This window comes from Micropterus dolomieu, linkage group LG17 (genome assembly GCF_021292245.1).
Source record: "Micropterus dolomieu isolate WLL.071019.BEF.003 ecotype Adirondacks linkage group LG17, ASM2129224v1, whole genome shotgun sequence".
NCBI classification, from domain to species: domain Eukaryota; kingdom Metazoa; phylum Chordata; class Actinopteri; order Centrarchiformes; family Centrarchidae; genus Micropterus; species Micropterus dolomieu.
In genome coordinates, this window is record NC_060166.1 from 8,005,774 (window position 1) to 8,021,062 (window position 15,289).

The window sequence follows — 15,289 nt, forward strand, 5'->3', positions numbered from 1 at the left end:
CAGTGATTTCACACTGTTAGGATTAGATTTAGAAACATAAAGCTTTTCCACAGTGAATGTTTGAAGGTCCGACCAGCTGGGGGAGTCAATGGCAATAATTCACACTAACATTTTTATGCGTCATTTCCTGCGGGCACATTTCCCATCAGTGACTCAACACCAGCTGAATTTTGGACAATTGGCAGCTGTGGCTCAGGAGGAAAAGCAGGTTGTCCATTAATCGAAGGTTCGATCCCCCGACCCTGATGCCCAAGCGTCCTTGGGCAAGACACTTAACCCCAACTTAATTGTTCCCGGTGGTCAGATCCGCACCTTCTGTACCTCGCTGCCATCTGTGTGTGAGCGTGTGTGTATGAATGAGATGCCACATGTAAAGAGCTTTGGGTAAAAGTGCTGTTTATAAATGCAGGAAATTAGCCATACCTTGCAATTCAGATGGTTTACTTAGTAGCAATCAAAACCACAGGGCGACACTTTTCTGTTACAATTAAATGTCCTGCATTACAAATAGTACTTGTAAAATTAAATGTATAATTATAAGCTCAATATAAAAGTACATAAGCATGATCATAAAATAACACATGTACAAATGTGGATCCTGTCTTTTATATTTGTATATTATAAGTGTAAACAGCATTCTTTCTAATTGTAATTTGTAATTTTTAGAGTTAAATTATCAGCATATTTAAATCTTCCAGACGAAATGGTCATGGAGTGGCTCCAAAATCTCCCATAGATGTTCTGTTGGGTTGAGATCTGGTGACTGTGAAGGTCAAATCAGACAATATGATTCTCATCATTTTCATACTCTTCAAACCATTTAGTGAGACCTGGCACCCTGCATGGAAACATCTGCTTTAGTATTTGTTGTCATATTTTTACTTTGACACCTGTGTGTGTGTGTGTGTGTGTGTGTGTGTGTGAAACAAATATTTAAAATTACTTGTTGACATTCTTTCCTTCTCTTGTTTCTTCCTGGATATCCAGCTGGGCCTTGACAACACCAGGCTGCACAGAATCAACGGCATCATTGTTCTCTTGAGTTTCTTCATGTGTCGGATCCTGGTCTTCCCCTTCATGTACTGGATGTACGGCAGGCAGTTTGGGATTCCCCTGCACAAAGTGCCCTTCCACCTGCCTCTGCAGTGCAACGTGGGGAACCTGGTGATCCTGGCTCCACAGATCTACTGGTTTATTTTGCTGCTGAGGAAAGCGAACAGACTCTACATGCGACAGAAGAGAGGGTAGGGGGACAGAAGCAAAGACAAGCAGAGGACATACTGAGTCCACCTGATTATAAAACAGCTGGGTTTCCACTAAGAATAAAGATACGACAGACTATTAAAAATATACTAGGTTTCAAGAATAAGTAATAGGAGAAAAGGTTTGAACATTTCTAGAATGAAGTTGTACATTTAAAGTTAAACAGCATTAATAATTTGAGGGGGAAAGGTCTAACATTTCAAAATAAAGTAACGCGTCATTTTTCTCTCGTCTGCTTTCTTGTAAATGTGTCAAAATATTACTGTTTCTTAATTTTGATTTCTTCTGTAAATTTTCAACTTTTAATTGAAACATTACTTGTCCTTAATTCCAATTACATGACTTATTTTTCAAATGCTGTGACTTGAAATATTGACTGTATCCTCAAAACACTTTTCCTCTGAATTCCATGAATCATACTGTATTTTCAAAATAGTTTAATACATAGCAAATAGTTTGTTAAATCACTCGTTTCTCCTCCCCCCCCTTAACTGTGCCCCTAATAAATGATCATAGACGGCTGAGTTCAGTGTTTGTCGTGCACTACATCATCATAATGTCAATTTTGCTGTTGCTATGTGACAAAACTCAATAAATTGATTTAATTATGTATTGATAGTATTGGTTTGTTCCTGAAGGGTTTGATGATGATAGCGAGGGAATACGCAGTGCTAAAGTATACAAGTGCACAGTACATACATTTGTGATTATACTGCACATTTAGTCTCTAGTTGAAATGAGCAAACTATCTCAGCCACCACATCCTGTTCAAGAACCTCTAACAGAATGAATATCACTGAAGCAGCATTATAGACATTTGCTGTGGAATATAGGCTTTTTTTATTCAGACTCCTCAGCATCACTCTGTGATTTAACCAAGTGCAGCATACAACATTGACAAGTGAAATTATTTTATCAGCAAACCCATGTAAGAGCCCTGATGGAAAACATTAAAGAAAAATCGATGCGTCTTAAGCTGCCGATGACACGAGCTGAGCGATCTTCTGATGCAGTACAGCCTTCATCTCCTGGTTGTCCAGGTTGTCTGTGATGGTGGAGAAGAAATGGCGGGTGTTGTCGCTCTCCAGCGGGCTGCTGCTGCCCGGGAAAGCGGCCATGATCGCCTCGTAGTGGCTGAGGATCTCCAGACTGGACAGGAACAACGGTTCACACTGGCCTCCTGGCATCATCACCTGGGAGAGGGACATTTAATCCAGATTTAGGAAAATGAACACAGGAGAGGAGGCTATTCTAATTTACTGAATGGAACTTTTTGCCTTCAAAATATAAATCGACTGGCTCGTGGTTGAGTGATACGGGGTTTTCAAATGCTGATGTCGATATTTACTCATGCTGTCGTTCCACAGCAGCCACACTGACATGGCTGCCTGCAGATGTGTCCAGATGATGCCTCACCGATTATTCGGCCTATCACTACTACTGGCATCTTAAATCCTTACTGAATGTCAAAAATGCTATTTGGCCTTTCAATACTCCAGTTAGTTCATCTCTAATATGTAAGAGATAGTAGCAGACAAGTTGCAGGCAAACAACTTATTATAATGATATTTGTTCATCTTTGTGTTATCTATAACAACCCTAACTCCATGATCTTTAGCTACGCACTGTTGTTGTCTCTACCCAGTGTAAAACTGGCATTGTGAAGGTGGAAATGTCTTCAACGATCTAAGTTGCAACCAGTTAATTTCAATGTCAATATAATAATCCTGTCAGCTGTACTATAAAATTCAAACCTGGATGTGCTGAACATGGCAGAAGAGCTGGCTGAGTACAAAAAGGACTTCCTGGCTGGGAACCATCTCCACCTCCACCTCCATTTGGGACTCTTTGGAGTTCAGAGGAGAACCTTCTGCTTGTGTAACGTCTTTCAGAGAGGCTTTGGACATTTTAGGAGTTTTGATTGAAGTGCAGGATGAACTGGAGTCTTTAGATGCTGGCGTTTTAGGAGGCGTTGAAGCAGAGGCCGTCAAAGCGCCAGATGAAGGAAGAGGAAGCTTGGCTCTTACTGAGTTTATCATCTCCCTCACAGCGTGGGCGTATAACCTGCCAACGTGCGCCCAGCCGTCCGCTGACAGCCAGTGGGAGCAGCTGGACCCGCAGAGCAGCTGAAGGACTCGAAGCAAGAGGACAGACAGGCGGAGCTCACACGAAAACCCCCTAAGATCCAGGAGTGGCAGATAGTCCACGTACTCGAGCGAGAAGGGAACGTGGAGGCGACCTGAGGAGATCAGCTCCCGCAGAACTCTCAGCAGTCTGGTCCACTGGGAGACGGAGCAGCAGGGCAGGGTCTGGGTCAGAGCCACCAGCAGGCCTTTGCTGAACATGTTGACGTGGTCGGGCTTGCGCTGGTCCAGAGAGAGACGGGACAACATGGTGGACTGCAGGGAGTCTGATACAGAGCAGCACTCCATCCAGGCCAAAAGACCCGTGCCCTGGCCATACTGAGGCAGGTCCAAACCTGACCACTCCTACAGACGGGGGGAGAGACGGGACCAGAGAAGATACGAACAAAGACAGATTAGCAGGGATACTTTATTACAGAGTGAGAAACAAATACAGGGCAGTACTGAACTTGCCACACCAATGATGCAATCTTCCTTCTGACTTGTCAGTAACAAAACTGACAAACTTTTGTCACTTTGTCAAACCCCAATAAATGATGTGTCCACATTCGGACCTGCTGGTGACCAGAGGTTGAGAGTTGGCAAGTTTTACATGAACATTACTCCAGGGCTCCTTCCCCAAAGCATGCGCAGAACATACACACAGTTAAACATACAGAAACATCCCTCTTTGAAAGTCCCAGTAGCCTTAACGGACAGTTACTGTGGACAAAAGTAGCAACTGACAAAGATAAAGACAATAACAACAATCCCACAAAGCTGGTGGACAGGCTTCTAGTCAATAATCAATTCATTTATGATCACTGGATTTCTCCAATGATATCTAAACAAATTGCACCCATTGTGGAAACCAAACCTGTTATTTTCTCCACTTTAGATGCAAGTTTAAATGCGATGTCCAGGCTCAAATATAGTTCAGTTCTCAATGAATAATAAAAGACAAGATTTTGGAGTTTAAAATTAGACACCGTTATTACAAAATGTCAACTGTGGGGGACAGAGTACAGACTCCAGTCTTCCCTAAAAATAAACTCTAAAAGAAGACGATTTCTGAAAGTAGGAGCAGCTTAGTGGAGGTAGATGGAGACATGAATAGTAGTTGCAGCTTTTTTATAGAGGTTGTAGGATTTGTTTAGTTGGTGATCATCATGTGCTTAGAGGAAGAATCCAGCAATTTAGCACTGCACTTCCAAAAAAGACAGTGAAAAAAAGCACGCTCATAGCAGGGAGAGGTGTGCTGACTTTCAATCCCAAGTATGGGTCAATCTCCACCACACACTGGATTCATATGCTGCAGCAAGTAGCATCCTTCATCCTGCCTGGTAAACGTCTCATTTTTTAGCACATGCTTTCTGTTAAAAAAAAGGTACGGTGTTGAAGCCCAGGCTGTGATAACCGAGTTCTTACCTGCTCAGGTAGATCACACACAGTAAGCAGAGACGTGGGAACCTCATTTTTAAAGTGTTCCCCCCAAACGGGCTTCAGGTGGAAACGAACGGTCCAGTCCAGTTCCTCCATCTTGTTGTAGAGCCAGAACAGAGCTCTGGACCAGCTGCTGGGGGCCGCCGCCACCTCTGCACCCACCAGCTGCCCCAGTGTGGTCAGCACCGACTCCAGCAGCTCCTTGGTGTCCATGGACAAGTGGTGAAAGGTGCCCTCTGGTGGCTGCTCCCAACACCTGGCAGAGATCAGAGTGTTGAAATCAAAGGCAGGTTTGATTTTGGTTCTGTTACAGTTCTCACTTAAAGAGGTGAACAGTTCAGGAATAAAACAGTGGAATAAGAGGAGGTATGTGGATCTAGAGTGAAGGCCATAAGAACACAAACCTGAGAGTCTGGCTCTGCAGCTGGGCCAGGACGTAGAGCAGGGGAAAGGGGGAGCAGTCCAACACCCAGTGAGGAGACGAGGCTTGTTCCTGGACGTCCGCAGACAAAGCAGTGTGGAGAAGCTGCAGACTCAGCTCTGTATCAAAGCAGCTCTGACCTGGAGGGAATGCAAAGAAGCAGGTTGGAGCAGCTCAAAAGGATTTTCTTTACATAAACACATAATGTAAACAAACACTTTGGATAAGGAATCCTTAAAGCTGCCCCAGTCAATCATTTTTACATTAGCAACAGATTAAATAACCACGGACAATGTGAAAGCTGATGCTTATGGTGACAAACCTGCAAATGAATATCACAGACTGCGAAGCTCCACAGAGCCTTTTAACATTTTTCAGCTCATTGTTTTATTTTTACAGCCCACAACTCTACTGTTCTGATTCACTCTCACCCGCTGGTTTCAGGAGAAAAAATAAAAAACCACCCTCCACTGTACACTACTTGCCCAACACAAAGGCAGCAAATAGACAAAGGCGGCGACTAGCTGGTGAACGCAGTGGAGCATTTAGCAGATAAAGAGTCACAGTGTTGGTCCAGGCTGATGGCGATATTGAGAGAGCAGGAAGGCTGATGGCCGATATATAATGCCAATAACAAAACAAAGAAACGTCATGTAAAGCTCCAATCTAATTTACATGCTAATCTTAGCCAGTAGCGTGTTGTTTTAGATGAGATGAGATAAACTTTATTGTCTTCAAGGAAGAATCTTTCTTGGGACAATAACACATTTTTATTGATTAATGAAATAGAAAAATACATTGGGTCCTGCTGTAGATTTCAGTGCGTGATTGGTGTTTAAGGGAGATCGGTGTACAGTCTGTCAGAAGTGATGTCTTTTAACTGCATTATTGTCTAAAGAATAAGAAGAATATATATTTAATGCTAGCTAGTAATGGTGTTAGATTAGATCTCCTGTCATTAAGGATGATATATTATCGGCTTTGTGAGCGCAGGTATCAGCCGTTGCCAATTATCTCAAAATGCCAGATGTCTCCCTCAGGAGTCGGCGCAGAAAAAAAACAGAGAAATAAAATGTATTATTAAATAACTGACTAAGATATGCAAGCAACACATTTTGCAGCGTAAACATAAACGTTTCTGTGTTCTCAGCAGACAAAGCTAGAGACACCTTCAAACGTATGTGAATCGTTATTAGTCTACCTCAGTGGTTCTAAAACTGGGGGGGCAGGACCCTCAAGGCAAAATGCCACTGCGGGCATTTTAGAGACTTTTAACCACACTTCACATCAGAAAATTGAGTTTGGTCAAATGTCCTGGAGGTAGGTTTAAACCACCCTACGATGGTTTCCGTCTACAGAGCAATTAATCTGTTCTCCTTGCTTTAAACCAACCTCCAAGACAACTGAGCAAACTTCATTTGTTCATGAAGTGATGCGAGATGCGGTTGAAGAGTCAGAAAAAGCTAGAGAGTGGAGTCAAGATAATGTCAAACCATGGCTGATACATCTTGGAAGAAGCGGATGATAGCCATTTTAAAAATAGTGAGCTATGATCGGGAGTATTCTCTTTTTTATTTATATCGTTGATACCAACCATCATAATGGTCTGGCTGCCTCATTAAAATTCCATTTATAGTTGCGTATGTGCAGTTTTTAAAGAGAGAAGGTTGGTAAACTTACAATTAAGCTTGGGACAAGATAAATTTGCAGTTTTAGGACACTCACCCCCAGTGGAGAGGTTAGGCAGGACGAAGACGTTCACGACCTCCTCAGGTGGCAGAAAGCTTTGCATCCTTTCTTCTCCGTCACCTGTCATGACAGGCATCATCAGCAGACCCAGATATTTGAGGAACTGCTCTTTTTCATTGGCTGACAGTGACTTGGTGTTGATCATCTCCTGGAGACACCTGCAGAGGAGGCCGCTACCACTCAGAGCACCCTTTCCTTCATCTATATCTCCCCCAGCCTCTTGTCTTTCTTCCTCATCCCTTTGAGTTTCACTTTCCCAGAGTCCTCTGAGTCCAGGCAGCTGCTGCAGGATCTTAGCCATGAGAGAGAAAGCACCTTTATTGAAAATAGCTGAATGACAACAAGACCGCAGAGCAGCCTCTGGGTTCTGAAACGCAACTCTTGCTACTAAAGAGACGGCTGTGTTCAGGTTGCCCTGAGACGCCGCTGCCGGCGCTCCACCCCCTCCTTGGATGATGCAGTTGAAGGCCATGTTGAGCTCCTGCTCAAACCCGTCAGTCACGGCAGAGGAGACGGAGCACCCGAAGAACCCCTTGCTGGAGAGTCTCAACATGGCAGCCAACGCCGTGTTCTTGTCTTTTAAGGAGAGCGCAGAGAACATGTCCGCAATGACTTTCATCAGCCTCCTGCACTGGTTTACGTTTGCGCTCCCACTGTGGAGTTTCCTCATGAGGGTGGAGGTCAGCTTGATCAGTGTGTCGCACTGCTGGAAAACTACCTGGTTCTTCTGCAGGCAGTCCACCCAGCGCTCATCCCATGCAGACCAGGTCTTCTCGCCGGCAAATAACACCGCAAAGTTCTGATAGTCGTCCAGGCGGTGGCTGATGATGATCGCGGCGACCCTCGCGTTCACCTCGGGGGTGCTCTCTACAGCAGGGAAAGCCAGTGACTCCAGCAAACCTCCGAGTACATTCTTCTCAGTCTCTTGATCATCCATGTCAGTCATGGTTTCAGGCACTTTCTGTAGAGCTGTCAGGACTCTCTGGACACTTTGTTGTAGTTTGAATGCAGAGTAGCTAGGATTGGAGCTACAGGACACTTTCAGGAGCCCACTGTTTTGCCAAAACTGCACAAGTTCTGTTATAATATTCATGGCTTCTCCGAGCTTCACCCTGCTGGGGTGAAACTGAGAGGGTGTTAGAGAAGCACGTAGGTCTCTCTGAGCCTCCCGAATAAGTTCAGGGCTCAGTTTCTCATCATTCTTTTCTCTGATGCTGACGACTTTAGACAAGATGTGCATCTTCTCTTCGGTTGAAAGTACAACGGCTTGGTCTATCAGGAAGGCTGTGTGAACAGCATCAAGAGAAATGGAGAGGGCCTGGAGGCAAAGATCTGTTGTAGATATGTGATCTTTTATGTCTTTAAGTGCATGAAGGACAATGTGGAGGACATCAGAGGCTGGCGATGATCCTGGTAGATCTGATGTGTCTAACTTTAACCTCTTGGCAGCCTGAGGGGTCAGACCGGAAGACTTGGGGGAGAGACGAGCAAACTGTCTAGCGAACATCGCCTCAATGCTATCATCTCCTCCTGCTTTCTGCTCATCTGGGCCTTTCCACAGCTCCCACCACACCTCCAGAAAAAGTCGGACATCGTCCTCTCTAGTAGGGCTGCTCCTCACGTGTTGCACTAGCCTTTCGAGCTCAGTACAGATCTGAGACTGAGGAAGATACAAGAGGAAATGGGCAAATGCCTGAGCAGCTGCCATCGACCTCACCACTTCCAGCAGGACAACATGGTTGACCTCCGGGAGGCCGTTCTGAAGGGGGAAGAAAGGGTTCTCCCTCCAGGCCATCTCCACGTCTTCTCCATACTCCCTGCACAACAGCTTGAGCCACACAGCACAAACTAATTTCTTTGTCCAGGTGACAGCCGTTGCGGACGCACTGACTTCATCTTGTCCACAGACTTCTCTGACTGCCTCCAGGACAGGACGTCCCACCCTGCTCCAGTCCGCTTTCTGAAGGGAGGACAGCGATGAGGGGAGACACAGCTTATCAGCCAGGAGGAACGCACCCTGAAGAACGGCCGAATCTGAAAGCACATGAGAGCAAACTAAGGAAAGCAAAGCAATATTTCATTCATTCAAAGAAACAACACACAAGAACAGGAATGCACCGCCAACTAACCAATTCCACACCTCAAGTCAGGAGTGTTAACACAACTACTAAGCCACTGACACTTTACCATTATCAATGAGTTAGCAGGTGATTGTCTAGCAGTGTTATCTGTTAATGTCATACAATAGTGAGAAATGCCTGTTTTAATTTCCCAGAGCCTAAAGTGGCATAGATAATACTGTAACGTTATCTTCCTTAAATAAGAACAGGAATGAAAGCAAATCCTCAGATAAAAGAAGCTGAAATCAGAGTATTTACTTCTTGTAAAATGACTGAAAAGCTTATTCTGGCACACTAACTTATGTATTAGATATTAGTTAGCCATTTTACAATTCGGGATAGGACTAATTTACAAAGCAGAAGAGAACAATATCATATAACAACTATTGTTAACTCTTATAGTATATATATAACTCTTAAGTTGGCATATTATATAACTCTTAAGTTTTGCATTTAAGTTATGTTTCGCGAATTAACTAACTACTAGATTAGTAAACCAGACTTCAGTCTTATTTGGGGGATAACTTAATTAGCTGCTAAGTTACACAATTGCAGCTTAAAAATAAAACATTTTAAATTAAATATAGTGTCCTATATAGGGAGACGCGTTTACGAACTGAGTTTTATTAACTGTATATAAAGGTAACGTTACCTTTGTTCAGCACCAGTGCCATAGCTGCTGGACGTAACGTCAGCTATATGCAGGTAGGATCAGCTAATTTTAGTCAGATTTAAATTCACATTCATGAGCGTGTCTGGTCAAAATAGTCCACCAAGTGCACTAAATCACGAGTACTGTACAAAATCCCGCAATGTAGCCTGTCAAACAGAACAAATCTGCCAACATGATAACGCTTTTCACGCGTTTTTCAGCAGCATGTCAACAGTTTTGTAAAGAGCGCTTCCGCTGTGTCAGAGAGACAAGAGGGACCCGCTGCTGTCAGAAAGCTCCTCACAGCGCCACCACAGGACCAAGTCAGTACTGCACGTTTCGTAAAAACGAAACCCTTCGTTACATTAAATTATTTTCACCTCATGATGAATTTTCACTCAGTGTTTTCGGTGCTGCTATAAGGAAATGTGTGCTTTGTCTTTGCTTTCCTGGTTTCATGTTTCAACACGGCATACACTGAACGCAGCCGATAGCACACGAACGGCTAAATTAGCCTACACAGTTTTTAGGACACTGACACTCGTGCGTCATTTAAAATATTGCATATTCGTCACATACGTTGTACACATGTTTAAATGCTTTCTCAGTGAAATGTAATCTGCCTAATAACACGTGACGGGAGAGGCACAGCAAGCTTTCTTTCCCCGTGAAAGGAAAGTGAAAGTATCCCCCCTCCAAACTGTGAACAACTCCGTGTGGTCCTCGAGCAACAGAGAGCCACTTCTGCTAAATACTAATCATGGAGCTAACGTTAATATTAAAGTTACTTATTTACTTGTTTCTGTGTGCAGGTAAGTTATCGTCTTCAGCTTTGTCACAGATGGTGGCGTTTTTGGAGCTTCTAAGTGGATTAACCATGACATGAATGAAATGACTACTACACTGTTTTACTATACTATAGCATACAACCATGTACTAACAGTAAACTATACTACACTGTACTCTAATATATTATACTATAGCATACAACACTGTACTAACAGTAAACTATACCACACTGTAGCCTGCTGTAATATACTGTACTATAGCATACTCTTTGTTACCTGACAGTACTGCTTCACTCAGTGTCTCTCTGTCTCAGGTGTGCAGTGTGTCCATCAGATACCATGGCTGCCCTGTGAGTTCACTGATGAACATGTGTTTGTGAATAATGAGGGCCACACCGAGACTCAGCTCATCCACAGAGAGGCTATGCTGCAGTTTGGTCAACAAGGAGACGCCCCGGTTAACCCACATGCCATCACTTTCCTGGTCACGGGTAAGACCTGTAGCCCAAAGGAGTAACGGACTGAAAACTATTGTTTTTCTATTGTCTTCTGTTCTGTTCTAGGGTCCAAGTTGGACCTGCGGCGGTACATAGAGGGAGCTGAGGCAGAGCAGTTGGAGTGTGGGCTGCGTAGATACAGTACAGCAGGCATCCATGTCCGCTGGCCGGTCCAGGCGGCCCAGGAGTACAACCGCTGGTTCAGCTGCACCCTCAAACACACCAAGGGCCTGTTCACAGTCACAGGCTTCCTAAGACACCCATCTGACCAACCCCCCTCAGGACAGCAGGACTACCGCAGCTGGTCTGCTATCGAGGACAGAGAGATACTCACCACAATAGGTAACACTCAAGTCTGTATTTATTTGTTACTTGTGTAAGTCCCACATCTTAGTCTTGTCTGTGTTCACATCTTAGAACTAAAATGTATCTCTAAATGTGTGCCTCTGTCATTCCATAGCTACCATGGTCATTAAAACCCAAACTCCATCAGTGAAAGCGGGCCTGGGGTCCCAACAAAAGCTCCACTGCCAGTTTGCCATTGACCACAAAGGCCCAAACATCACTGTGGAGTGGCACTGGCAACATCGCGGAGAGAGAATCCGACTCTTCAGTCATACCAGCCGCTCAGGGAAGACGCAGGGGACTGGCGTTGGGCTGAAGAGCCTCGCAGGCGGGGACGCTTCCTATACCCTGCCCTTCACCAAGATGAGCAGTGAAGGCTCGTACATGTGTTCGGTGTCAGTGAATCCGCTGCTCGTCAGTCTGGATATAAGTCTGCATATTGAAGGTGAGGAATAATCTGAGAGAGGATCCTGGTGTCAAATGTCAGGCTAGATTGATATTTGGGGATATTCTGTTTAAAGAAAACTTGCTTGGTTCACTTACTAGCCTTTTTTGGAGCTTTTAACAGCATGTCACGGGCTTCATCAGTGGATGGCGTTTGCTCAGTTGCCCTGTAGTGTTTGACCTCTCCATGACGCTCTCTCCAAAGTGAACCTTGTCTTTTTTCCCCATGGTCCAAAACATTGCTTGTGTCAGTGGTGATCCTGCTACACCACTGCTAATTGTAGTAGTAGAAGATCAAAATAGGCATCTTTTATACTTGTGAAATACACTTATTCGCTTTCATGCCAAAAGTTAGATGATGAAATTGACACCACGCTCATGTCTGTACAGCACATTTGAAACTACAACACCGGTAGATGGTTAACTTAGCGTAAAGACTGAAAACAAGGGCAAACAGCTAACCTGATTCGGGGGGAGGTTAATAAAAAAACGTCACAGCTCAACAAAAGAGGCGAGTGCTTGGACAAGTGGAGGGGTCGTGGTTAGTACAGATATGGCGGCAATAACAGCAGGACAGAGAGGCGCGAACGCTGTACCGGTTTTTAGACCGCAGAGATTGCAGTTGGACAGTTGGCAAAATGACTTTAGAAGAGAGCTTTGGTTTTGGCTTTGGCATCAATCTTCTCATCTAACTGCAGAAGCAAGAAAGCAAATAATAGTTGTATAATAGAGCTTTACTTTTACCATTTTGCTCTAATTACCCAGGCCTAACTTTGTGACTTCTATACATTCACATACAGTGTAAGGCTGCAACTACCCATATTTTCATTATCAGTTTGTCTCTCAGATTTTCTTTGTATTGACTGATTAATCAATTGGTCTATAAAATGTGAGAAACCCCTATCGTAACAGAAACCTCTTGCTGACACCTTTTTATTTAATCGACTCTCATCTCTCCTCAGAGCCTCCCCGTGTCTCCCTCAACGTTGGACCCACTCTCACACTGCAGGAGGACGGCGAGCAGAAGGTTATCTGTGAGGCAGAGAGTTACTACCCCCTGGATGTGGAGATAGTTTGGTACGAGCAGGACCCGGCGGTGTCAGGCCAGAGGGTGGGCGCTCCTCTCCCCAAGGTGCTGGAGAACGTTCTGCTGTCCAGCCACAAACACAACCAGGACAAGACCTTCTCGCTGTCCGCTTTCTTCTACCTCAAGGCTTCGCTCAGGGCCTCGGGGAGACAGTTTACATGCAGCGTCTCCCATCAGTCCCTGAGAGTGCCCATTAGAAAGAGCTTCATCCTGACTGTTGAAGGTGAGCGGACTAGTTCAGTGAGCCACCACACAGTGGCAGCAGAGGAACATATCTGACGCCCAGTGTCATGTCTGTTTTCTCTGCTCAGAGCCAAGCAGCTGGATGTTCGCCTTCACTGTTGGCTTCATTGTGGTCATACTGGTGGGCATCCTGTATTTGATGCTGCCCTACCTGTACGCAGGTGAGCGTACAAACAGGCTGATAAAAGGATATGTGAACATCATCGGTGTGAGGAGTCTCTGAGTCCAAGCGTCTGTCATAATGACAAATAGTTTCATTTGATTGAGTTTGACTTAAACACACTACACACAAACAGATTGTGAAAGAATGTAAAAGAAGGGTTAATTAGAGGTATGACTCTCATCACTGCAATCATGTTATGTATAGTGCAGGCAAATTACAGTCAACGCTAAATCATCACTAACCACTGTGTTCATATCATTTTGACATGTGAAGTGTTGATAACTGAGAGAGTGATTATCATTTATTTTCTCCACAGCAAGAAAAAAATCAGCGGCGGTAAGATTAAACACATCATTTTTATTGTTCCCTTTATCAGAGCTGTTTTGATTCATCAATGCCAAACAATATGATCTGTGTGTGTGTGTGTGTGTTTGTATCTTCTGAGCAGAAGAAACCATACTGAGCAGCCTCAGAAGACTGAGCACACCAACTCAAACCGCCAGTGAAGTCAGACGTGTCTCCTCACTGCTGCGCTTTTATTTTAGAATGTCTCGGATGTTTGATTCTTGTTTGTTTTTTGAGGTGAATTTGGGTTTCCATGAAACTGATGTTTTCTATGTTGCACTTACTTTGCTTAGATTTCGCTCATGCTACAAACTTGACCTTGAAGTGAATGTCTCTCAGCAAACAGCAATCACAGTTTAAAGACACCCTATCCAGTTTTTGACCACTAGCGGCGCTGTGGAGGAATGCATTTACGAGTGCGCCACAGTTTTAGGTGCGTGATGCATGCTGGGCTTAACATAAGGTATTTTTCTTTGCTAATGACGCGAGATCGGTCATTGATCTCTGCTCCCAGTAAGATCACGCAGGTAGACTGTGTCCGACTTGACGGCACCCCGCCGGGCATGATGATGCACATGCACCCGTGGTGCGTTACTGTGCAAAGAAGCAAAGCAATGCTCCAACAAAATCAGTGAAGGAGAAGACCGCTAGCTAGTAAACATTGACTGTAAAGAATTGACCATTGAAAATAGATTTAAAAATTGGCTTTGCAAATGTTTTACGCAGAAGTAGATGCATTCAGCAGGTTTATTAGACCTCTGTGATACACACAATGTGTGTTGGTGAGACACACTGAACCTTTATTAAAAAATGGCTGCAGTTAGCCTTACAATGTGAGAAAACTTGCTGATTTGCTGATTTGTGATTTGTAATTACAAGGATAACAATAAGTAAAATACCTGGAAGGTGTTGCAATAATGGATTTAAATTAATGTTTAAATAGTTTAAATAATTTAATACAATATATTAAAGTAATTGTAGTACATTGATTTGAGAACGTTTTTTACATTATTTTTGGCAACATGTGAGTGAATATTAAAAGTTCCTAGAGTAAGAAAATTGTCTTTGATTGTCTGAAATGTCCTTTCCTCTAGAATATTTATCAGCCAGATTTTATAAAAACAGCTTAAAGTGAGATTTTGGACCTAAAGCTGGAGTAGGCAACGTTTGGAAAAACTAGCAAGAGTCGGCTAGATTTTGAAAGTATCCACCCCCTCCCTTCAGGAGCCACTCCACAAAAACACAAGTTCATGCACTGAGAGTGCACGGGCAGAGCGCGACCAGGTAGACAGGTGGGCCAGCTTATCCTGCGACTGCCACTGTGTCAGAGCATTTGATTTATTGATTGCTGTCCGAAGGTAAAGAGAGTTTCAAAAACTACTACAAAAAATGCCTCTCAAATAAATTGCCCACCCCAGCATTAAGTGAAAGGATTAAGTTAAACAATCCTTCAGTTTTCCTCACAAAGTTAAATAATGAAAGTTATCTATTAAACTGGCATGAATGCTCATAAATGTGAGAGAGATCCAGAGGTCTCTTAACTTTGTTTAGAGTACATCCTGGATGGCTGCAGAGGTGAGCACACACCTTCTGAGACATGCTTTTA

General features: G+C 43.9%; 3 protein-coding genes across 3 annotated transcripts in view; 2 read left to right on the top strand and 1 right to left on the bottom strand.

Moving 5' to 3' along the window:
* Positions 1-1,873, top strand: part of LOC123985657 (TLC domain-containing protein 3A-like) — a 4,456-nt gene extending 2,583 nt beyond the window's left edge. The window contains exon 5 of the mRNA XM_046073390.1: positions 988-1,873. Coding sequence (XP_045929346.1) covers positions 988-1,248 — 261 coding nt within the window. The 3' untranslated portion in view covers positions 1,249-1,873. The remainder of the gene's footprint in view (positions 1-987) is intronic.
* Positions 1,874-2,084: 211 nt separating this feature from the next.
* Positions 2,085-10,021, bottom strand: gemin4 (gem (nuclear organelle) associated protein 4). The gene is made up of 6 exons (XM_046073388.1): positions 9,772-10,021; positions 6,976-9,033; positions 5,234-5,390; positions 4,815-5,085; positions 3,018-3,752; positions 2,085-2,456 (listed from the first exon to the last, which is right to left on the bottom strand). Exons 1-6 carry the CDS (start codon positions 9,791-9,793, stop codon positions 2,235-2,237), a joined length of 3,465 nt encoding a protein of 1,154 aa, XP_045929344.1. The 5' UTR covers positions 9,794-10,021; the 3' UTR covers positions 2,085-2,234.
* Positions 10,022-10,275: 254 nt separating this feature from the next.
* On the top strand, positions 10,276-14,742 carry dhrs13b.2 (dehydrogenase/reductase (SDR family) member 13b.2). Its single transcript, XM_046073389.1, has 8 exons — positions 10,276-10,583; positions 10,874-11,050; positions 11,123-11,398; positions 11,517-11,846; positions 12,808-13,155; positions 13,244-13,336; positions 13,655-13,674; positions 13,787-14,742. Exons 1-8 carry the CDS (start codon positions 10,532-10,534, stop codon positions 13,799-13,801), a joined length of 1,311 nt encoding a protein of 436 aa, XP_045929345.1. The 5' UTR covers positions 10,276-10,531; the 3' UTR covers positions 13,802-14,742.
* The last annotated feature ends 547 nt before the right edge of the window (positions 14,743-15,289 follow it).

Excerpts from the sequence above, each read along its gene's own strand:
- gemin4 (XM_046073388.1), bottom strand. The coding sequence starts at position 9,793 with ATGGCACTGGTGCTGAACAAAG. Across the intron at positions 5,086-5,233 it reads CTGCAGAGCCAGACTCTCAG|GTGTTGGGAGCAGCCACCAG; the intron begins GTTTGTGTTCTT and ends GATCTCTGCCAG. Across the intron at positions 3,753-4,814 it reads TGTGTGATCTACCTGAGCAG|GAGTGGTCAGGTTTGGACCT; the intron begins GTAAGAACTCGG and ends CCCCGTCTGTAG.
- dhrs13b.2 (XM_046073389.1), top strand. The coding sequence starts at position 10,532 with ATGGAGCTAACGTTAATATTAAAGTTACTTATTTACTTGTTTCTGTGT. Across the intron at positions 10,584-10,873 it reads TTACTTGTTTCTGTGTGCAG|GTGTGCAGTGTGTCCATCAG; the intron begins GTAAGTTATCGT and ends TCTCTGTCTCAG. Across the intron at positions 11,399-11,516 it reads AGAGATACTCACCACAATAG|CTACCATGGTCATTAAAACC; the intron begins GTAACACTCAAG and ends GTCATTCCATAG.